This window comes from Oncorhynchus clarkii, chromosome 13 (assembly GCF_045791955.1).
Source record: "Oncorhynchus clarkii lewisi isolate Uvic-CL-2024 chromosome 13, UVic_Ocla_1.0, whole genome shotgun sequence".
Taxonomy (NCBI): domain Eukaryota; kingdom Metazoa; phylum Chordata; class Actinopteri; order Salmoniformes; family Salmonidae; genus Oncorhynchus; species Oncorhynchus clarkii.
In genome coordinates, this window is record NC_092159.1 from 47,309,177 (window position 1) to 47,333,894 (window position 24,718).

The following is a 24,718-nucleotide window of genomic DNA, read 5'->3' on the forward strand; positions in this document are numbered from 1 at the left end:
CTGTGTGCTTAGAGTCGTCCAGTTGGAAGGTGAACCTTCGCCTCAGTCTAAGAACCTGCTCCAGAGCACTCAATCAAGGATCTCTCTGTTCTTTCCCTCGATCCTGACTAGTCTCCCAGTCCCTGCCGCTGAAAAACATCCCCACAGCATGATGCTGCCACCACCATGCTTCACCGTAGGGATGGTGCCAGGTTTCCTCCAGATGTGACGCTTGGCATTCAGGGGAAAGAGTTCAATCTTGGTTTCATCAGACCAGAGAATCTTGTTTCTCATGGTCAGAGTCCTTTAGGTGCTATTTGGCAAACTCCAAGCGGTCTGTCATGTGCCCTTTACTGAGGAGTGGCTTCCGTCTGGCCACTCTCTACCATAAAGGCCTGATTGGTGGAGTGCTACAGATATGGTTGTCCTTCTGGAAGGTTCTCCCTCCGAAAAGAAACTCTGGAGCCCTGTCAGAGTGATCATCGGGTTCTTGGTCACCTCCGTGACCAAGGCCCTTCTCCCCAAATTGCTCCGTTTGGCCGAGCAGCCAGCTCTAGGAAGAGTCTTGGTTGTTCCAAACTTCTTCCATTTAAGAATGATGAAGGCCACTGTTCTTGTGGACCTTCAATGCTGCAGATATTTTTTGGTACCCTTCCCCAGATCTGTGCCTCGACGCAATTCTGTCTCCAGCGCTCTACAGACAATTCCTTCAACCTCATGGCTTGGTTTTTGCTCTGACATGCACTGTCAACTGTGGGAACTTATATAGGCAAGTGTGTGCCTTTTCCGTCCAGTGACCCTTTATCCCCAGTTCCAGGCATTCATGTCTGGATTGTATGCATATACGGAAGCACATGTAAATGCTATATTCAGAGGATGATGTTGATTATTGGTCATGATACAATATAGTCAGTGTAATGTTTATCCATATATTTTAACAGATTTTAGTTGTCTGGGTTCTCTGATGTTAAGCGTATCTTCTGGGCGGTTTAAAACCACTCCTTGAATTGCATCAGATTTAAATATTGTTTTCCACACACAGACCTAAGCAGAAAACACATTTTGAACGGTTATATTTAATAACACAAAAGCAACTGTTCCAACATGAACTTGTTTGGAAAAATTGTTTCTGATATGACACAAATTGTATTATGAGGGCATGGGAGTACTGAAATCTCGCGATAGGTCTCTACTGACAACATTTCCAGAGCACCCTGTGATTTTTCAAAACAGTCCAATAGGGTGATGCTTTTAATCGAACAGACCAATCAGGGAGCTTTGTGGCAGGAATTTAAAGGTCTGTGCAAATGCATTATCTATAATTTTTGAAGAAGGACCGGGTAAGTGCTTGGCAAGTGCTCATATTTTGTAGTGTTTGGCAAATATTCGATATACTTCTATATGTTACTGCTTTACTTTGTTGATGGGGTTTGCTCGCCACTCTTCCTGTTCACTTGTGACTGATATAACTTTATATAAAAGGCAAAAACGTGTTCTTGGATCCTAGCTAGAAAATCGTATTATAAAGCTAATTGTTGCATTTCGTTTAGGTGCTCAAAAAAATATTTCTGCATCAAACTTCGAGCATTTATCAATTTGCCCAAAAATGTCTGCTGGCAACGAGAACGGTGTCCGTCTGGACAAGTTCAAGAATAAGGGAAAAGATGCAACTGTAAGTGACATTCATGACACATTTTTCAATTTCATTTCAAATGTGTTCATGCCTTGCTAGCTAAATGAATCTGGCTAGGCACAGTCAATGATGGTTGTTTATCACTTTGCAGGAACTTAGACGCAGGAGAGTAGAAGTGAACGTCGAACTTCGCAAGGCAAAGAAGGACGATCAGATCTTCAAAAGAAGAAATGTCACTACTTTGGTCGACGAGGCAACTTCCCCACTTCAAGAGAAAAGTCAAAACTGTCAAGTGAGTTTGTTATGCCTGTCTGTTTATACAATCCCAGTGGCGCACAATTGGCCCAGCGTCATCCGGGTTATTTAAAAAAAATATTATTTTATTTAACCAGGTAGGCTAGTTGAGAACAAGTTCTCATTTGCAACTGCGACCTCGCCAAGATAAAGCATAGCAGTGTGAACAGACAACACAGAGTTACACATGGAGTAAACAATTAACAAGTCAATAACACAGTAGAAAAAGTCTATATACATTGTGTGCAAAAGGCATGAGGAGGTAGGTGAATAATTACAATTTTGCAGATTAACACTGAAGTGATAAATGATCAGATGGTCATATACAGGTAGAGAGATTGGTGTGCAAAAGAGCAGGAAAGTAAATAAATAAAAACAGTATGGGGATGAGGTAGGTAAAAATGGGTGGGCTATTTACCGATAGACTATGTACAGCTGCAGCGATCGGTTAGCTGCTCAGATAGCAGATGTTTGAAGTTGGTGAAGGAGATAAAAGTCTCCAACTTCAGCGATTTTTTTTTTTTTTTTTTTTTTTTTTTTTTTTTTTTGCAATTCGTTCCAGTCACAGGCAGCAGAGAACTGGAACGAAAGGTGGCCAAATGAGGTGTTGGCTTTAGGGGAGGGCTTGGCCGGGGAAGGCCGTAAAATAAGAATTTGTTCCTGACTTGCCTAGTAAAATAATTCCAATGGCAACAACCTGTCTTAATTTACAGGCCACTCGACAGTGGACCGTGGAGGAGATTCTTGCTGGTGTGAACAGTAACAACCTTGATGCCCAGCTCAACGCTACGCAGGCTGCAAGGTAAAGTAATCCATGTAAAACTGTCTGGGAAATCCTGTGTTTATTTTGGCAGTTTTTTTTATTTTATTTTGAAGTGTTGGCTACCATGATCATAATTCGTTGCTTTTTCAATTGTTCTCATTACAGGAAGTTGCTATCCCGTGAGAGACATCCTCCCATTGACAACATCATCAGTGCTGGGCTGATTCCTAAGTTAGTTGCATTCTTGGGTTTGGAGTCACCCCCTATCCAGTTTGAGGCTGCCTGGGCTCTAACCAACATTGCATCTGGAACATCTGACCAGACCAGTGCTGTTGTGGAGGGCGGAGCCATTCCAGCCTTCATCAGGCTTGTCTTGTCTCCCCACCCCCACATCAGCGAGCAGGCTGTCTGGGCTTTGGGTAACATTGCAGGTAAAGCATTCCTTTTTTGTTACAGCATCTCGTCAGTGTATAGAGCCCTAAACTGCATAAGTGATCTCCCACCCCTAACCTCGCGTCCTTGATTTATTCTGTTAGGTGATGGGTCGGTCTACAGAGACCAGGTCATCAAGCATGGAGCTGTGGCCCCCTTGCTTAGTCTGCTCGCTGTCCCTGAGCTCTCTTTGTTCTCTGTAAGTATTCTTAGTGCCTAGTACTCTCAATGTGGTGACCCTTGGCAACTATTCATAAGCGATGGTCAATCACTTGACTTGTTTATGACATGCTACAAAGTATCAGTCTTGTTTTTTGATAACTCCTTGCCCCACATTACTTTCCTCACTGGCCACTGGGAGGTGCTGTAACTCAATTAATGAACACCTCAAATATTTATTTGTCTTTCTCTGCAGTCTGGCTACCTGAGGAACATCACCTGGACGTTGTCAAACTTGTGCCGCAACAAGAACCCGTCTCCCCCTCTGGCAGCCGTGCAGCAGATCATGCCCACTCTGGTGCGTCTGCTGCACTATGATGATAAGGAGGTGCTGGCAGACACCTGCTGGGCATTGTCCTATCTTACCGACGGGCCCAATGATCGCATTGAGGTGGTGGTGCAGACTGGCCTGATCTCCCGCCTGGTGCAGCTGCTTGGCTCTGGGGAGATCGCTGTTGTGGTATGTGCCCAGTCTAGTTATTGTGCAGAGGTGGTTGGCTGTCATGTACAATGAAGTAGTCACCATATTTATATATTTCAACATCTATGGTACTGTCTTTTTTTCACCCAAGTGCCCACTGTCTTTGACCTGTCTCCTTCAGACTCCTTCTCTGCGTGTAATTGGAAACATGGTGACTGGCACGGATGAGCAGACTCAGGCCGTGCTGAACGCTGGGGCCCTCTCCATGTTCCCTGGCCTGCTTCGCCACCACAAGAGTAACATCCAGAAGGAGGCCTCCTGGACCCTGTCCAACATCACTGCAGGGAGAGACTCTCAGATCCAGGATATCATCAATGCTGGCCTGGTTCCTCTCATGGTAGATGTCCTACGCAAGGTATGTAGGTTTGATTTCTGTAGCAAAATAGTGTAATTAGGATTGGTGGGATTTTTTATATTGCTTATTCCTCATCTGCTTTTCTATACAGGGTGACTACAAGACTCAGAAAGAGGCAGTTTGGGCAATAACCAACTTTACCAGTGGGGGCACAGTTGAACAGGTTGTGTACCTTGTTCAAGCCAATGTGCTGGAGCCTTTGTTGAATCTACTCTCAACAAAGGACAGCAAAACCATCCTTGTCATCTTGGATGCCATCACCAACATTTTCCTGGTAAGTGGACCTTCTCGCCAAGAATTAGTTAATCTTATTTAACTAATAGGCATTTGTACCTTGTAACTGCAAGATTCGGGTGCCATATTTATTAACTTGTTTTGTCCATCAGGCTGGAGATAAGATTGGTGAAGCAGACAAGCTGTGCATGATGATCGAGGAATGTGGTGGGCTAGACAAGATTGAAGCTCTGCAGTCCCATGAGAATGAGCTAGTCTACAAGGCCTCCCTCAACCTGATTGAGAAATATTTCTCTGGCGAGGTGAGCATTGTGTAATGGTGACTAATTGAACCTGTCCTATTATAGATGGTATGTTTCCTTTGCCTCAAATGTTCTGTTTTCTAGGAAGAGGAAGACCAATGTGTTGCTCCAGAATTGACAACTGATGGATATGCATTCCAGATCAGTGAGAACCAAAGCACTTTCAACTTCTAAATACCACTTTTCCTTTCATCTTTACTGTATACTGCCACTGTTTGTCCTCTAATAATGGACTTCCATTGTCTGAAATGTACATATGTTTTATAAATGTCTGTAAATAAAATTCTTAGAAATTTCAACTGCTGTAATTTCTTGGTTTGGGTGGATTGGCAATGCATTGAATTCCAATATAAATCTTTATAGTTTCCACCCTCTTGTTTCTGTAAGAACTAAATGCAAAGAAACACTGTTTTTACTACGGTATCTGGACTGTCAGAGCCACTTAAAAAAACAAAAAAAACAAAAAAATTGTGACCCAAAATTTCACTTGTCTGACAAAGCTGTATTTTCTCTGTCTTTGGCATCCGATAATTAAAGTTTTTAGCCAAGTCGTACAGGCAGCTGTTTCCATCCCCATGTCGTCATTGGTCATTTACTTACTAGCCTCCCTGAAGTGGGCTCTGCACTGAAGGGCGCACGACAGTTCAACTCTCGTCTGGCTGGGAGGAGGACTGAATTCCAATCGGTCCGAAGCTGGAGAGCGCTGAAGATGTGAAGTGTGAGCTCGGTTCGCTTGCTTACTCTAAAATAATTAGTCAGCCAGAACCCCGATGACCAAATACTCTTGCAAAATCAAATGCACTCTGCGGCATCCGACCTAGTAATAGTTTGTATGTGCGCGACAGCGATTGTGTGATCATGATGGCAGCAGTGCTGTCTACATCCGGGCAACAATGCCTTCACTCCAGTTATTGTTACTTCGGTCTGAAACTGGTTAGTCTAAAATATTAAGCTGGAAGCAAGATGTCTAACCAAGGAGTTCGGCGAACTGGTCCGGTTAAACTGCGTTTAACAGGTAAGAGACGTTGAATGTTGTCCCTCCACAAATGTGGCTACTTAGCGCGACCTAGCTACTATAGCTAGTTTATTGTGTGTTGCTAGCCCAGCTAACGACGTTAGTTTGTAGGACAAACGTGTGCGTGCTGTGGTTTAAAAGTTTGGGCGCACTTGAATATTTCGAGTAGGGCACGTTATGTATGTGGCACATTAAACAAACTAAGCGACACAGTAGCTAGATCACTTGGCAACGTTTCAGAAATATGATTTATAACGCGTGCTAAATTAAACTGTTAGCTAGCTTGTTAACGTTGGCTTCTAATGTTAGCTAACCAGCTAATATAACGTTAGCACAGGCAAAACAAAAGTAATCCGCCTGGGATTGCTGTTAGCTACTAACTAAATTGTAACATCACTGGTTTAATCAAGCTAGTTAAAAAATAGTTGGTGTTTGCTGAAGACATTCAATAACGTTATAATTTTAACTATGCATATACTATGTTCATGTGGGTAACCAACATTCTCATTAATTGCCAAAAATGTCACTGTCCCACATGACTGTATTCCTTGCTATTAATCTAGCTAATAAAACAATGCCATAGCTACCACACAATCTGTATAATTGAAGCATCTAAATGGCGACTATGGCTGCGTTTACACAGGCAGACCAATTCCGATCTTTTGCACAATTATTGCTGGGGGGGAATTTGTGGAAAAAGATGGGAATGGTGCTGTCAGTGTAAATGCAGTATATCTCCCAGACAGTCCACATCCTGCAAAGTGGGGCTCAATCCCCCCCAGAATATTGTGGCTGTAATGCAAATAGGGCCTCAACGCACTCTCTGGGTTACTCTTATTTGGTTTGTACCATTTCAACACAAACAGTGAAACGTTTACATGAGAGGACATTGTTTTGACTGGGAGAGGGGGATGACAGCAGTGGTGTTTGATGTACTTCCAGGATCAGGGCCGAGTCAAATTCCAGGCCTTTCCATTTACCAGGAAGAGCCAAATGAAATATTTAAGCTAGTGCTGTTCCTGATAGAAATGAGTGTAGTGCAGGGGTCTCTGGACTGAAGTGAGATCTGCTTGATGGGGAAAATAGATGACTCTCAATGGTGTTGCTTAAATCACCTGTGCTACAGAGGCCACATTTACACAGGAAGCCCAACTCAGATCTTTTGCTCAGTCTTTTGGCAAAATATTATTGCTCAAAAGACCAATTAGCGAAAAGATCAGAGTTCGGCTGCATTGTAAACGCAGCTTTAAGCATTGAAAGTAAAGCACAGAGTTCTGACAACCTGTGACTTTGTCCAAATGTGAACTTTTCTGCACAAATTCTACTGGTGAGGTAACCAGGTTAGAACTAGATTGCCCCATTGAAATGTTTCCAAAGTAATATCCTGAACTTAAGACAGATTTCGATGTCTTGTTTGTCCGAACTAATTGGTGGTCAAGTGCAACACTTTTCTGTCACTTTTTTTTTTGAACTTTGTAAATTGCCCATTGTGAATTAGTCTGTCGTTCCACTTAGAGATCGACTGCATTGGTGTCTTGGAGAAATAGTAAGAATGTGAATTCCCTGTCAAAAACAAGGAGTATGATCACATGGACCTCTTTTCCTGACTTTACACAAAATGTGTATTTGCTCACTTAACTACTTTCATATTTGCTTTTCTGCCTGTCTTCCACATGTCTGTCGGTTGAACTGAAGTGTTTTTCTTCTTCTGCCATCTTCTCCCCAGGGAAGGTCTCTTTTAGAATTAGGCTATGTAAAATTGTACAGCATTATCCATATGCTCCCCCACAGCCGGACTCGCTCTGGGCAGGGAAGGATGTTGTTTAGGGAGTCAGTGCCGTGGAGGTATGTCCTCCTTACCTGACTACCCATTTGTGATTGGGGGGGTTGATAGTAGAGGTCGGCTGATTATGATGTTTCAACGTCAATACCGCTTATTGGAGGACCAAAAAAAACAATACTGATTTAGTCGGTGGTGATGACAATTACAACAATACTGAATGAACACTATTTTAACTTAATATAATACATAAAAATGTAGTCTCAAATAAATAATGAAATGTTTAAATAATGCAAAAATGCAGAAGGAAGTGAAAGTGCAATATATGCCATGTAAAAAAGCTAACGTTTGAGTTCCTTCAGAATATATGAAAGCTGGTGGTTCCTTTTAACACGAGTCTTCAATATTCCCAGCTAAGAAGTTTTAGGTTGTAGTTATTATAGTACTATTTCTCTCTATACCATTTGTATTTCATATACCTTTGACTATTGGATGTTTTTATAGGCACTTTAGTATTGCCAGCCTAATCTCGGGAGTTGATAGGCTTGAAGTCATAAACAGCACAATGCTTGAAGCACAGCGAAGAGCTGCTGGGAAACGCAGGAAAGTGCTGTTTGAATGAATGCTTACCAGCCTGCTGCTGCCTACCACCACTCAGACTGCTCTATCAAATATCAAATCGTAGACTTAATTATTTAATAAATGCACAGAAATACGAGCCTTTGGTCATTAATATGGTAAAATCTGGAAACTATCATTTCGAAAACGTATATTCTTTCAGTGAAATACGGGACCGTTCTGTATTTTATCAAACAACCTTCAATTGCACAACCTTCAATGTTATGTCATACTTATGTAAAATTCTGGCAAATTAATTCCGGTCTTTGTTAGGAAGAAATGGTCTTCACACAGTTCGACAACGAGCCAGGCGGCCAAAACTGCTGCATATACTCTACTTGCAAAGAACGAAAGAGAAGTGACACAATTTCCCTAGTTAAAAGAAATTCATGTTAGCAGGCAATATTAACTAAATATGTAGGTTAATGTGCTTGTGTATTGATTTTAAGAAAGGCATGGATGTTTATGGTTAGGTACACATTGATGCAACGACTGTGCTTTTTCGTGAATGCGCTTGTTAAATCATCACCCGTTTGGCGAAGTAGGCTGTGATTCGATGATAAATAAACGGGCACCGCATTGATTATATGCAACACAGGACAAGCTAGATAAACAAGTAATATCATCAACCATGTGTAGTTAACTAGTGATTATGTTAAGATTGATTGTTTCTTTTATATAAGATAAGTTTAATGCTAGCTAGTAACAACAGCTCCTTGCTGCACTCGTGTAACAGGTGGCCAGCCTGCCACGCAGTCTCCTCATGGAGTGCAAAGTAATCGGCCATAATCGACGTCCAAAAATGCCGATTACCGATTGTTATGAACACTTGAAAACTCCCTAATTAATCGGCCTTGCCGTTACATATTGGGATTTTATTTTTGACGATATATTGTTTGGACAATATCGCAATATTATTTTTGCGCTAGTTGGCTGTACCTTCACCAAAACTCCAATATTTTTCTTTCATTTTCTTTCATAGCTTGTTCTCCATCTTTCTCCATTCTCCATCTCTCAAATATTGTATAAACTAAATCATCATTATTTGGGCATGATAAGATGACATGTTTGTGAAACTCTAATGTGTTTACTTACTGATAGGTGAGTTTGTATAAGTGATGAAGGTCTGAGCATGAGTCGTGAATTGTTAATAGCAGCTTGTTAGATGTAGTTGACTTTGACACATTGCTGTTGATGAGTTTGTTATTGGGTAAACCCTGAATGATGAGTTGTTACATGTGAGCAGTCTTGTCGCTGTTTGCGTTCCTCTGAGCTTCTCCTTGCTGACATACCCCCATCCATTTGAACCAGATGTTGCAGACGGTTGCCAGCTTTTAAACTGGAAAAATATGGCAAGCAAGCAGCTAAAACTAACACTTGTGGTGAGAATTGCCCCTTGAATACACAAGACAGGTTTCCATTATGCTCTACAGCTGATCATTCTTAAATTATGTCACACAAACATGGTTAATGGCACAATACATGATCCGGTAAGTAATAAATTACAGTGTTAAAATATGTCTCAATGCGGAGCACCTTATCTGATCAGCTCTAAATTGTATTACTCAAACATGGTTCATGACCAAATGGTATCCATTCCAAACAGCCATAAATTTGTCAGGACACAGCACATGCTAACTTATCTGTCTCCCATAAAGTAATTTGAACAAAGAAGCTGTGGAAGGGAGAAGTGATCCCTCCATTTTAACACTGAGGCTTCTGATCCCCAGCTGTTTGTAGCCGAGAGCTGAATTCGCCTCACCCGCCAACAGATTTGAACAGCACAGACATTGATTAAGAGATCTCCATAGCATCAGTAAAATGAAACGCTTAGCAAAAGGTTCTAAAAAAATATATGTAAGGGCCATCTGTTCTTAGTTTTATTGTCTGACCCTTTGTTAGTTGATTCAACTCTATTTGTTTAACATGCATATTACTCTTCTGGGTTTTGCCATGCACAGGAAATAGGGAAGAACTGACTCTATGAGATTGTCTATCATTCTCCACAAAAGCATCCCCCCTCTTTCTTTCTGTGAGTCACTCAGTCCTGTTTTTTCCGACTGTAAACTGCTTCCCTCCCAGTCCTAAGCGCGTGTCACCCCCACCCTCAGTGAGAGAGAAAGCTGTCGTGTGGTGCTGGGTTTCTCTCTGACTCCGTCAGTGGTTTTGGATCTTTCTTTTGACTGGGAACCAGCTACTATTGAGGACATTATTGAACAAAGCTGCAGCTTTGTCAGGTTTACCTATTGAAATGTCTACATTTTATTTAGTCGATTATAGTTGCTAGCTACCTCTCTGGGATCTTATAAAATGGGCTGTTGAAAGAACACAGATGCACTTGTCTCATTTAAATCAAAGCAGCCCCAAACAATTCCTTTGACAATAGGTTGCGAGACTAAACATTCTCTCGCTGTAGAAATCTGATTGAAGGATCCATTCTCTGTAGTCCTTAGTCTACCGATTGGGTTAACATGTTAGGTAGTGGGGGGAAACTTGCAGCTGGGCACAGATGGTGCTACAGAGGCACAGGACTTAATGATCCAGAGTTCTTAATGTGTGCAGAGTCTGTCTGGTGCGTTCATGTGGCTCAGCCGTTTTATAGAGTGCCTGTATGGAAGTGATTTTGGTCATCTGGGTGTTCAGACGGGATACATCGTAAATACACAATGATTAGGTACATGTGGGGAACTGTTGACTTTGCTACTCCATTACAGAACTGCAGAACAGTTCCACATTTTGCTTAAAGAAAAGGAAAACAAAACAATAGCAATTATTGCGCGTCATTTGTAAATGTTTTCCTTCCCCCGCCGAGGGTGCTCCGATAATTGCAATTTTTCCATAAATGAATTGACTGGGGTTGGCTTTCCTGTTGGTTCAGCTGCTCTTCAACGAGGACAAAGACTTCTGCGGTCACACTCCCAAACCGCTGCCAGCAACGGAGCCGAGGCCAGATGTAGAGGCGGAGTGGGCAGCATCGGAGAGGAAGCTCTTTACAGACTAACACTTGTCCAAATGTCACCCCTGACAGGTGGGGAGCAGACAAGAGAAACTCCCTTTGAGGTTCATAGTAATAATAAAGTGAAGAATTGCAGTCCTATTACGCAGCAGGACTTTCGGTTGGTCCTCGTGTTTTGCTCAGATTGCTGGGTGGATTATGAGTCCTGTCCTCTCTAGAGTGCGATGTGTTTGAGCAATCAGTCGGTGGTGGACCTTAGGAGAGTGGTGCTCCCAGCTAGGCAGAGCATAGAGTGGGCCATCAGACAGAGCTTTATTATTGTCACGTTCTGACCTTAGTTCTGTTATTATATCTTTGTTTTAGTATGGTCAGGGCGTGAGTTGGGTGGGGAGTCTATGTTTGTTTTTCTATGTTGGTTTTTGAGTTTGGCCTAGTATGGTTCTCAATCAGAGGCAGCTGTCAATTGTTGTCCCTGATTGAGAATCATACTTAGGTAGCCTGGGTTTCACTTTTGGGTTGTGGGTGTATGTTTTCCGTGTGAGTGTTTGGTCCACACGGTACTGTTTTCGGTTTTGTATATTCACGTCATCGTTTTTTGTTTTGTTCGAGTGTTCTATTGTCTTTATTAAAAAACATTATGGACACTTACCACGCTGCACATTGGTCCTCCGATCCTTCTCGCTACTCCTCCTCAGAAGAGGAGGAAGAGAACCCTTACAATTATCTTCAGTGGTGGATTGTTTTCCCAAATTCAGAGTTCTTTATTGAACTTAATGCTGGCAAATGTTGGTGTGTGTGTTTGTGTGCTTATCTCACTGACTCAATACATTCCATTCAAGTCGCATTAATGGATTATAGTTTCCTAGTCTCATTTAGAAACTAAATGCACAGACCACCTCACATTCCCCTTCCTATAGACAGGTGGTTTGTTTACCAAACAAACGGATGTGTGCACAACTTTGGGGCAGCACAGATGGGGTTGGCTTACAAACAAAGGATTATTGACAACATGTAAACCATTTCATCTTAATGTTTATTGAGAACATAAATACATTTGCCCTATAAGCACTGGTGTCTCTCAAATGTATCGTTACTAGAGGTTGACCGATTATGATTTTCAACACCAATACAGATTTTTGGGGTGCCAAAAAAGCCGAAACCGATTAATCGGCCGATTTTTGTTTTTGTTTTTACTATTATTTTTTTAATGTATTTGTAATAATGACAATTACAACAATACTGAATGAACACTTATTTTAACTTAATATAATACACCAATAAAATCAATTTAGCCCCAAATAAATAATGAAACATGTTCAATTTGTTTTAAATAATGCAAAAATAGTGTTGGAGAAGAAAGTAAAAGTGCAATATGTGCTATGTAAGAAAGCTAACGTTTAAGTTCCTTGCTCAGAACATGAGAACATATGAAAGCTGGTGGTTCCTTTTTTAACATAAGTCTTCAATATTCCCAGGTAAAAAAGTTTTAGGTTGTAGTTATTGCTAGCTAGCAATTTACCTTGGTTTACTGCATTCGCGTAACATGCAGTGTGGAGTGCAACGAGAGAGAGGCAGGTCGTTATTGCGTTGGACTAGTTAACTGTAAGGTTGCAAGATTGGATCCCCCGAGCTGACATGGTGAAACTCTATCGTTCTGCCCCTGAACAAGGCAGTTAATTTAAGACACCGTTCCTAGGCCGTCATTGAAAATAAGAATGTGTTCTTAACTGACTCGCCTAGTTAAATAAAGGTGTGTGTTTTTTTTGCGGTGTCCAAAAATACTGATTTCCGATTGTTATGAAAACTTGAAATCGGCCCTAATTAATCGGCCATTCTGATTAATCAGTCGACCTCTAATCGTTACAGTTGTTGATTAGCTAGCTAGCGAATTTGAGCTATGTTGGCATAGCAGTGACATAAGTCAAAACACCTCAAAACAAGACAACTAGCTGAAACAGCTACCTATGATTCCCCACAGCTACAGCAATGGCAAGAAGCTGCCATCTGACCATTCAGAATCATAACACAGCCTTTTGCCTCTTAGATGTGAGTGCTTCATTGTTTTGACGTTGTCAACCAACCCGCCTGTCTATACTCCGCTCTGTCTTGCCTCTGTAGATGTTCTTTGTGAAACCAGAGGGCATCTAATGATAAGCAGGTGCTGAGCGTGAGTATCAGTCGACAGAACATCTGCAGCCAGCCCCTCTCTGATAATTAGTGCTCTCCAGGCAGCGGCTGACATTATTTACAAGCGCCCCTCCACCTTACTGTCTGACAGAGGAAACACTCTCCGCACCTGCTCTGCCTCGGGGTTGTCCATTTTGATCATTCTCCACTCCAGTTTCCTATTTACACACTGACATATCTGCTTTTCACACCACCGCTCCTAAGAAGCCCCTCTGTCAGCTTCCCAAGGAAGACGCCGTCTGGGTGCCGTGCGGGCAGTGGCAGTTTTCTCCGACTTGAATGGTAATCCTCCTGGGTGGTTGAATGAGCGCCTTCAAAGGCCTGGTGTGTTAATCTGGCAGAGCCGGTTAATGTGCTAATATATTTTTTTCAGAATTTATCTTTGAGAACTAACAATCACCAAAATAAAAAGTCAACAGTCAGGGAGAATTGAAAATTCCAAAAGCAATGAATATAGCAGTATATATTGTATTATGTTTGAGTAAAAGATCACAGCATTAGCCGTGGCAAAATTTATAGATTTGCAGCAAATTCGCAGATTTATTTTTTGGAATTGCAGGAAATTGGCTTAAAAATGTTAATCTTCTCTACGCCAGCAAGATGGGTGGGCCTCTATTATTTCGTTTTTTAAATTGCTTAGCTGACCGCGCACCCTGCCATGCCCGCAGCCACTCACACCACCTAAGCCTTTTTTTGATCCAGAAAAAAGCCTGACTTCAGACATGTCTATGAATCCGCACAAGACATGGGTCGGCAGGTAGCCTAGTGCGTTGGACTTATAACCGAAAGGTTGCAAGATCGAATCCCCGTGCTGACAAGGTAAATAAAATATATATGCAGTGGGGCAAAAAATTATTTAGTCAGCCACCAATTGTGCAAGTTCTCCCACTTAAAAAGATGAGAGGCCTGTAATTTTCATCATAGGTACACTTCAACTATGACAGACAAAATTAGAAAAAAAATCCAGAAAATCATATTGTAGGATTTTTTATGAATTTATTTGCAAATTATGGTGGAAAATAAGTATTTGGTCACCTACAAACAAGCAAGATTTCTGGCTCTCACAGACCTGTAACTTCTTCTTTAAGAGGCTCCTCTGTCCTCCAGTCGTTACATGTATTAATGGAACCTGTTTGAACTTGTTATCAGTATAAAAGACACCTGTCCACAACCTCAAACAGTCACACTCCAAACTCCACTATGGCCAAGACCAAAGAGCTGTCAAAGGACACCAGAAACAAAATTGTAGACCTGCACCAGGCTGGGAAGACTGAATCTGCAATAGGTAAGCAGCTTGGTTTGAAGAAATCAACTGTGGGAGCAATTATTAGGAAATGGAAGACATACAAGACCACTGATAATCTCCCTCGATCTGGGGCTCCACACAAGATCTCACCCCGTGGGGTCAAAATGATCACAAGAACGGTGAGCAAAAATCCCAGAACCACACGAGGGGATCTAGTGAATGACCTGCAGAGAGCTGGGACCAAAGTAACAAAGCCTACCATCAGTAACACACTACGCCGCCAGGGACTCAAATCCTGCAGTGCCAGACGTGTCCCCCTGCTTAAGCCAGTACATGTCCAGGCCCGTCTGAAGTTTTCTAGAGAGCATTTGGATGATCCAGAAGAAGATTGGGAGAATGTCGTATGGTCAGATGAAACCAAAATATAACTTTTTGGTAAAAACTCAACTTGTCGTGTTTGGAGGACAAAGAATGCTGAGTTGCATCCAAAGAACACCATACCTACTGTAAAGCATGGGGGTGGAAACATCATGCTTTGGGGCTGTTTTTCTGCAAAGGGACCAGGACGACTGATCCGTGTAAAGGAAAGAATGAATGGGGCCATGTATCATGAGATTTTGAGTGAAAACCTTATTCCATTAGTAAGGGCATTGAAGATGAAACGTGGCTGGGTCTTTCAGCATGACAATGATCCCAAACACACCGCCCGGGCAACGAAGGAGTGGCTTCGTAAGAAGCATTTCAAGGTCCTGGAGAGGCCTAGCCAGTCTCCAGATCTCAACCCCATAGAAAATCTTTGGAGGGAGTTGAAAGTCCGTGTTGCCCAGCAATAGCCTCAAAACATCACTGCTCTAGGGGAGATCTGCATGGAGGAATGGGCCAAAATACCAGCAACAGTGTGTGAAAACCTTGTGAAGACTTACAGAAAACATTTGACCTCTGTCATTGCCAACAAAGGGTATATAACAAAGTATTGAGATAAACTTTTGTTATTGACCAAATACTTATTTTCCACCATAATTTGCAAATTAATTAATTAAAAATCCTACAATGTGATTTTCTGGATTTATTTTCTCATTTTGTCTGTCATAGTTGAAGTGTACCTATGATGAAAATTACAGGCCTCTCTCATCTTTTTAAGTGGGAGAACTTGCACAATTGGTGGCTGACTAAATACTTTTTTGCCCCACTGTATGTTGTTCTGCCACTGAACAAGGCAGTTAACCCACTGTTCCTAGGCCGTCATTGAAAATAAGAATTTGTTCTCAACTGACTTACCTAGTTAAATAAAGGTAAAATAAAAAAAATTATATGAATCCACACAGTTAAACAGGTCATGTACAGTAGCAGTCTTTAGAACAGGGCAGAGGGGCCTGTAGCATGGCCAAGTGCCTTAAGTCAGACACTCAGCCCTCCTCATCTCTGTTGTTTAGTCTGACCTTGCCAGACCAGACCTTCCTCCCACTAACACAGGAGAAAAGGTACACATGACCCCATCATTCTCCATCACCTAGGCTATACTCCATCACCCAGGGTTCCACTTTGCTGGGGATCCCTGGGTACTGTACTCTTGAACGGTTTTACTAAGTTGATTTTGTGATCGGTTTTAGTTGTTTGTGATTCTTGTTTTCTTTTTCTGTGGTTCGGGGGGGTAATGGTTCGCTCAGGTGAGTCTGATTAGATTAGAGGTCGACCGATTTATAAATTTTCAATGCCGATACCGATTATTGGAAGACCAAAAATAGCTGATACTGATTAATCAGACATTTTTTATATATATATTTCTCATAAATTACAATTACAACAGTACTAAATAAACAATGAACACTCTTATTTTAACTTAATATAACACATGAATAAATCAATTTAGTCTCAAATAAATAATGAAACATGCTCAATAATGCAAAAACACAGTGTTGGAGAAGAAAGTAAAAGTGCAATATGTGCCATGTAAAAAAGCTAACGTTTAAGTTCCTTGCTCAGTACATGAGAACATATGAAAGCTGGTGGTTCAATATTCCCAGTTCTTCAATATTCCCAGTTAAGAAGTTTTAGGTTGTAGTTATAGGAATTATGACGTGCCGACTATTTCTCTCTATACCATTTGTATTTCATATACCTTTGACTATTGGATGTTCTTATAGGCACTTTAGTATTGCCGGCCTAATCTCGGGAGTTGATAGGCTTAAAGTCATAAACAGAGCTGTGCCTCAAGCATGGCTAAGAGCTGCTGTTTGAATGAATTCTTACGAGCCTGCTGCTGCCTACCACCGCTCATTTGGGCTGCTCTATCAATCATCAAATCATATACTTAATTATAATATAATAAACACGCAGAAATACGAGCCTTTGGTCATTAATATCGTCAAATCCGGAAACTATAATTTTGAAAACAAAACGTTTATTCTTTCAGTGAAATACAGAACCGTTCCGTATTTTAGCGAACAGGTGGCAACCCTAAGTCTAAATATTGCTGTTACATTGCACAACCTTCAATGTTATGTCATAATTATGTACAATTCTGGCAAATTAATTAGTTAATTAATTATTAGTTAGGAAGAAATGGCTTTTCAACAGTTCGCAACGAGCCAGGTGGCCCAAACTGCTGCATATACCCTGGCCCTGTTTGCACTGAACCCAAGAGAAGTGACACGATTTCCCTAGTTAATATTGCCTGCTAACATTAATTTATTTTAACTACATATGCAGGTTTAAAAATATATATACTTGTGTATTGATTTTAAGAAAGGCATTGATGCTTATGGTTAGGGACATTACTGCAACTATTGTGCTTTTTTTGCAAATGCGCTTTTGTTAAATCATCACCCGTTTGGCGAAGTTGAAGTAGGCTGTGATTCGAGGATGTCACGCCCTGGCCATAGAGAGGCTTTTTATTCTCTATTTTGGTTAGGCCAGGGTGTGACTAGGGTGGGCATTCTATGTCCTTTTTTCTATGTTTTGTATTTCTATGTCTTGGCCTGGTATGGTTCTCAATCAGGGACAGCTGTCTATCGTTGTCTCTGATTGAGAACCATACTTAGGTACCCTTTTCTCCCACCTGTTTTGTTGGAAGTGAACTTTGTAGTTGTTCAGGGCACATAGCCCAAAGCTTCACGGTTGGTTTTTTGTTCTTCGTTTTGTCGGCGTCATTTTTAAATAAAGTTACAATGTACGCTTGCCATGCTGCACCTTAGTCCAGTCCTTCAGCCAGCTGTGACAGATGATAAATTAACAGGCACCTCTTTGATTATATTCAATGCAGAACAAGCTAGATAAACTAGTAATATCATAAACCATGTGTAGTTAACTAGTGATTGTGAAGATTGAAAGTTTTTTTTATAAGATAAGTTTAATGCTAGCTAGCAACTTACCATGGCTCCTTACAGCCACAAGGTACTTTTGATGCTTTGCTCACGTAACAGGTGGTCAGCCTGCCATGCAGTCTCCTCGTGGATTGCAATCTAATCGGCCATAATTGGCATCCAAAAAGGCGGATTACCGATTGTTATGAAAACTTGAAATCGTCCCTAATTAAATTGGTCGACCTCTACACTAGATATCCAGACTTGTTTCCAGGAAAAGGTGGTGGGGTACCTAGAATGTTCCTGGGCTCTGCTGTAAACCTGGATTGATGTGATTAACCCATACCTCTCTAACCTTGAGCAGATAGGGGTCTCTAAGTCACCAGTGTTATGGGATGCTTGGTGTGAAAACCGCAAGGCGCTCACAGCTGACACAAAGCATCTGTCTGTGCCCAGCCTGCCGTTGAGCCCTTGGTTCTCTGAGGAGATAGATCACGAGATGTTTATATTCACACCAGATCACATTTCTAATGGCATTTCCACTAAAGTTGAGCAAATATGCCAAGGCTTTCTGTAAATGATTTGTGCACGTGAGCAAAGAGGATGACTGTTTAAAAATGTATATTTCTGAAGACTGTCATGTCCGGTAGTTGGCTAGTTAGAAAGTCACAACATTATGCCCCTTCTCCTTTTTTAAATAGAATTACACTTAATTCAGCAAGTATTTTTTGCTGTTTGACTGTCTTAAGGACTGCTATGTATCCTTCTTTTAAAATGGCTGCATACACGGTCTCGTTGAGAGGACCCCGTTAACGCTGTTATTACAGGGACTACTCTCAACATGATTGCACAGCCTTCAACTCATTCCATAGTCCTAGAGTTATTGGGACTCTCCAGAATGAGTTCTGTAACCTTATCCTTGTAGAAAGAAGAGGGACTCTCAGTGTCAGATTTCGGGCTTTTTAACTCGGTGCCTTGTTTGCGAGATTGACCCAGTTATTGTGTAACTGTCTGCTTAATAATTTGTGGCTTGCTAGGTGGAAAATCATTATGAAAGTACCTTCTCCATCCAGGACTGCTCCATTAAAACAATCGCTACAATGGCCCGATGATTCATTGTGGTTTAGCTGTATCAGAGGCCGCAGACACTCCAGCCAGTCAAGTCTAGAGTATGAGGTCAAGGTTTCAATGTGCATTATCATTCAGATGGGATGTGTAATTACAGCCCTGGTCTGACTCATCAGGGGAGGGGCTACAGGTGACTAAAGTGTAATGCACTAGGCTACATCTTACGCCCCAAAATGTTCAAGGAGCTTTTAAACGTGGCTGTCATATAAGTGGCCATAACCCTTCTCTAAGCAAGAGCAAGAAATAAGATCTCAACGTTTTGGCCGTGCCTCCTTATTAACCACGTCTCCCTGCACACTAATCAGAGCTGCCCAGACTTAGAATGATCTCATTATAGTAGAATGGCACAACTCTGCCCACGTCCCTCAATTGCTAAAGCTCGGACAAACATGACACAATGGTGCTAAAGCTGGGACAGACATGACACAATGGTGCGTAGACACGTGTTACACACTTCAAAACACCCAGTAAAAGCTGTTTATGGTAGACACCTGCACATTATGCCATTCACTCATGATTTTTAATCATGGAGCTCAATGTCTGTCAGCTGCACATACAGTGAGCTCCAGAAGTATAGGGACAGTGACATTTTTTGTTGTTTTGGCTCTGTACTCCCAACACTTTGGATTTGAAATGATACAATGACTGTGAGGTTAAAGTGCAGACTGTCAGCTTTAATTTGAGAGTATTTTCATCCATAGCGAGTGAACCATTTAGAGATTACAGCACTTTTTGTACATTTTAAGGGACCGAAAGTATTGGGACAAATTCACTTATGTATATTAAAGTAGTAAAAACGTAAGTATTTGGTCCCATATTCATAGCACACAATGACTACATCAAGCTTCTGACTCTACAGATTTGTTGGAGACATTTGCTGTTTGGTTTGGTTGTGTTTCAGTTTATTTTGTGCCTACTATAAATATATGGTAAATAATGTATTGTGTCATTTTGGAGTCACTTTTATTGTAAATAAGAATGTTTCTAAACACTTACATTAATATGGATGATACAATGATTACTAGGGATGCGCCGATATTTTTAGCCAATACCGATATCCAATATTTTCCTTGCCAAAAAACCCAATACCGATAACCAATATTTTACATTTTAGCGGCCTTTAAGCATTCTAGTATAGTTAACAGACACAGCGGTCTAAGGCACTGCATCTCAGTGCAAGAGGCGTCACTACAGTCCCTGGTTCGAATCCAGGCTGTATCACATCCAGCCGTGATTGGGAGTCTCATAGGGCGGCGCACAATTGGCCCAGCGTCGTCCAGGTTTGGCCAGGGTAGGCCGTCATTGTAAATAAGAATTTGTTCTTAACTGACTTGCCTAGTTAAAGGTTACACACACACACACACCACACCACACTGACCAAAAAGTTATTTTCTTTGCATTTACATATGTCCTCATTACCAGAAAAACATAATCAAAACCTATTTCTTTCACTCACATGCTCTGTTGTTTCGTTGTTCATTTGTTCAGTCTTTTCATTCTCAACCAGTATTTCATCATACATGTCAAGCAGTGAAGTTTCAGCTCTGTTTGTCCGTGGCCTCTCTTCCTCGGTACGCTCTGTCACTGTGTCAGTTTCCATCTTGTCCAGCTGTGTATGTAAAATGTAATGTAAACCCTCTTCTGTGTAGCGCTGTATTTTATACGTATGCACGTCAGGTTTTGCACATCGGCATTAAACTAGACATCGGGCCGATGTTGGCATTTTTAGCTAATATCGGCCGATTCCGATATGCTCACTGATATATTGTGCATCCCTAATGATTACTGATAATCCGGAACGAATCGTGAGTAATGATGAGTGAGAACATTAGACGCACAAATATCAAACCCCCCAAAAATAACTAACGACTTAGGGGTATGATATTTGTGCGTCTAACTTTCTCACTCATCACTATTCATGTAATGTTCAGGATTATCCATAGTCATGATAGCATCCACATTTTCTTATTTTCAATACAAGTGACTCCAAAATGACACAATACATTATTTAGCATTCATCTCTATTGGCGACAAAATAATTTGAACCTCAACCAAAACAAACCGCAAATGCATCCGACAAATGTGTAGAGTCCCAAGCTTTATGTAGTCATTGTGTGCTATGAATATGGTACCAAATACTTATCTTTTTACTATTTTAATACACGCAAATACTTTTGGTCCCCTAAAATGTGGGGACTGTGTACAAAAAGTTATGTCATTTCTCAACAGTTCACCCAATATGGATGAAAATACCCCCAAATTAAAGCTGACAGTCTGCACCTCAGTCATTGTATCATTTCAAATCCGAAGTGCTGGAGTACAGAGCCAAAACAACAAAGAATGCGTCACTATCCCAATACTTTTGTAGTTCACTGTACATAATGTTGACAATCAAGGATGACTGGGTCTCCCAAGAATGTTGATACACATGTTGTGTGACGAGCCTACATGTTGTGTGACGAGCCTACATGTTGTGTGACGAGCCTACATGTTGTGTGACGAGCCTACATGTTGTGTGACGAGCCTACATGTTGTGTGGACTACATTGTCTCTTTTACTTTGAAAACATGTAATTATGCCCAAATCATTGGCGGTACATAGAGCCTGGGTTACCCTCTTGTGTCTTCACCTATAGGCTTTCAAGGTTAAGGGATGGAGCACATTCATTGTATTACGTTGCTGTTCAGGTGAAAAGAAGAATCAGAGTCTACTCGAGGCAGTGTGATGGTTGGCATGGCCCAAATTGTGGCTTGCTCATGATGTAACCCTCCTCTCAAACAGAGTTGTGAAATCATTTTATGAAACAAACTCACAGGGAGGAAAATGAAGGGAGCAGCAGTATTTCTCTGCTCCAGGCTGTGGCGGACCTCCATGTCTGTTAAACAGGTTAGTAATATCCCTCTCTCCTCTGTAGCTCTACCCCGGCCTCTCCTCCAGTAGTCTACATCAGAAAGTGCAGAGGAGCCAAAGAGTTTTAGAGAGCCATGCAGCCACTCTAAACTGTGGTGCAAGCTGGCAGAAGCTGAGTGCTCACTGTTTTGACTCCTCACTAAGCATCAGTGCTGTGGAAGACTTTACTCGACTGGATGACTTCCTCTCAGGCACATTGTATCACACAGTGGAAAAAACACCTACTTACGCAGGGGTACCAAAAATACAGCAAAAAACATGGGGATGAGTTCCTTCTTTTTGGTTCTCAAAATAGTTGATGTGGACTCCTTATGCAATTTCACAAGGCCTCATGGAGGAAAGGTTGATGTAAGATGGATGACATGTTCTCACACCAAGAATGTCGTCAGCCCATCTGTTTGCATGGTCAGACAGGTTTAGCAGTGAAAGGTTGCTTTACCGACTCTGTGTGACTTGTCTCTCCCGAGTGGCACTGCGGTCTAAGGCACTGCATCTCAGTGCAGTCCCTGGTTCGAATCCAGGCTGTATTACATCCGGCCGTGATTGAGAGTCCCATAGGGCGGCGCACAATTAGCCTAGCGTTGTCTCGGTTTGGCCGGGGTAGGCCGTCATTGTAAATAAGAATTTGTTCTTATCTGACTTGCCTAGTTAAATAAAGGTGAAATATATATTTTTAAATATCACTTCCCTCATTGTCTTCATCAGGAGACTGGTTCAGTTTGGCAACAATGAATGCCACCTTCCCTCCGGTAGACATTCTCTACGGTCCAACCAGACATCATGTCCCCTGCCTGACAGTACAGGTTCTTAGTTTGAGCTCATCAGAACATGTACAGATCTGTCGTCACTTTTCAACACTGGTGTGTTAAGTATGATAATGAGAGGTTTCTTGGAGCACATCTCAGATGGTTGACGTTTATGTTTTTTTAATCTTTTTGTATGTGGAACATTTTGAGTCCTCTGTAATTCCAACATGCGTTGTCATTTTACAGTGACTGTGTGACAGATGTGCCTGATGTCAGCTCCACTGTCCATCAGTGTGTAATAGTAGTCCTGGGGATCCAATTCAGCTGTATTTATTTTTTGGTCATAATGTACATCACAGCAGGTTTTCTCCCACCTTCCTCCATTCCCTAGTTGTTGCAGGGCTCTACGCTGATCTTTTTTATAAAGAGCACGTGTGAAAAATGTAGGCACACGCAAATAAATTTAGAAGCACAATGACAAATATTTGAGATATTAAAGCCTGAACCCTTAATTTATCTAGGCGCACTGGTGCGCCTAAACAAAACAATTCTGGTTTGCACAGCAAAATATTTAAGTGCAAATTGATGAAATGATCGCACTGTAGAACCCTGTGTTGAGAAGACTTCTTCTCCACTTCTAGAGTGTGGGAGATGAAGCATGTCTTTGAATGCTCCTATGATTTTGAGCCTAGTGAAAATCTTTTTTCTTAAAAGCCTGCTCTCTGTTTTCCTTATGATCTGAAGTGACAGGTGAGATGATGAGATCTTTGTGGTGTTTTTTGCCCCACATCTAATTTTAAAGCTTTTCCTAACAGCATCTTCCCTGATCACTCAGCTCCTACCTAGACTCTTAATATCAGCATTTATTTGCCCAGCTGAAGTCTTATCGGATTAGCATATTTACATAAGTGGATTTCCTAAAATGTAAAAATTGCCTTAGATGGATATTTATATTTTCTACCAGTCCATTGGCCCAACCACATTTCCACACTTGCGCTCTGAAGAGTTGGGTTTGATGAAATTCTATTCTGCACTCCCCCACTAACCCCCACCCTGCCCAACTAGGCTACATTCAGGTCTACAGTTAAGTGGTGTGGCAAGGTCTTTAAAAAACAACCCACTTTTGTCTGGAGCAGAGTTGAGTGCACACATAGAGAGGAGAGTCCTGCCCAGCGGCAAACCTACTGAACTGTCCCACTAAGCAGGGCTTTTTGGAGCGTGTGGCACACTCATGTTAGCACAGCCAGCCCAGGCAGACATACCATGACACACAACACATAGGCCATATAAATGATCTAGTCTACAACTACCCTATAGAATGTCCATGAGGACCTTATTGTACTGTCTCGATTCTCTTTGAACCCTTTTGTTTGTGTGTGTGTGTGTGTGTGTGTGTGTGTGTGTGTGTGTGTGTGTGTGTGTGTGTGTGTGTGTGTGTGTGTGTGTGTGTGTGTGTGTGTGTGTGTGTGTGTGTGTGTGTGTGTGTGTGTGTGTGTGTGTGTGTGTGTGTGTGTGTGTGTGTGTGTGTGTGTGTGTGTCATGCTGTCCTGTCACTGTTCCTCTGTAGAGAGGCAATGGAAGCCCCAGCCCAGATAAGACTCACATTATCTTGGAATGAGAGCCTAGACAGGCCCGGATTTGAGAACCCACCAGCGCCTAATGGGCTGGCTGGAAGCAGAGGGATATTCGCCCTCAAGAGTGGGGAAACCAGGAGATGGATCAGGCTGCAGGAGGAAGCGAATTGGTGATTACAGATTAGGACCTGGTCCACCTCCAACACTTGTTGATCCGAACTCTCTCCCTCTCCTTCCTTCTTTCTTCTCTCTTTTTTTAAGGCACAGTGAAAGGAGGAGTGGTTGGGGGAAAAGGAAGCCTTTTGTTTACAGAAGAACAATGCTGCGAATGAGAGCGCTCAGTCCTGGAGTCAAAACAGGGCTAGAGACAGGCTGGCAGGCAGGCTTTCCAGGGAGATGTCAGACTGTCTGGTGGATTGGGTCAGGGCACTGGACTAGGAGAACCAGGTGGATGGGAAGGGTGGTGCAGGGGTTAGCAGCAGCAGCAGCACTATTGTTTTGGGTCACACAATTATGATTTCACACTGAAAGAGGTTGATTTTGACATGTCCCTCTTTTTCTTTT

The 24,718-nt window shown here is 41.8% G+C and overlaps 2 protein-coding genes across 2 annotated transcripts in view; both read left to right on the top strand.

Annotated features, from left to right (window-relative positions):
- Positions 1–1,210: 1,210 nt before the first annotated feature.
- LOC139423996 (importin subunit alpha-1-like) lies at positions 1,211–4,991 on the top strand. Its single transcript, XM_071175670.1, has 11 exons — positions 1,211–1,319; positions 1,530–1,651; positions 1,764–1,904; positions 2,620–2,708; positions 2,835–3,100; positions 3,206–3,300; positions 3,517–3,780; positions 3,923–4,156; positions 4,248–4,430; positions 4,543–4,692; positions 4,777–4,991. The coding sequence occupies exons 2-11, from the start codon at positions 1,586–1,588 to the stop codon at positions 4,864–4,866; spliced, it is 1,578 nt and encodes a 525-aa protein (XP_071031771.1). The 5' UTR covers positions 1,211–1,319; positions 1,530–1,585; the 3' UTR covers positions 4,867–4,991.
- A 342-nt stretch (positions 4,992–5,333) lies between these two features.
- Positions 5,334–24,718, top strand: part of LOC139364926 (E3 ubiquitin-protein ligase SMURF2-like) — a 54,797-nt gene continuing 35,412 nt past the window's right edge. Inside the window, exon 1 of the mRNA XM_071102164.1 lies at positions 5,334–5,707. Within this exon, the coding sequence (XP_070958265.1) occupies positions 5,656–5,707 (52 nt within the window). The 5' untranslated portion in view covers positions 5,334–5,655. The remainder of the gene's footprint in view (positions 5,708–24,718) is intronic.

What these genes read in the sequence shown, in the direction of transcription:
- LOC139423996 (XM_071175670.1), top strand. Translation starts at nt 1,586, where the DNA reads ATGTCTGCTGGCAACGAGAACGGTGTCCGTCTGGACAAGTTCAAGAAT. An exon ending in ATAAGGGAAAAGATGCAACT is followed by an intron (nt 1,652 to 1,763) that starts GTAAGTGACATT and finishes ATCACTTTGCAG; the next exon opens with GAACTTAGACGCAGGAGAGT. An exon ending in GGCTTTGGGTAACATTGCAG is followed by an intron (nt 3,101 to 3,205) that starts GTAAAGCATTCC and finishes TTATTCTGTTAG; the next exon opens with GTGATGGGTCGGTCTACAGA.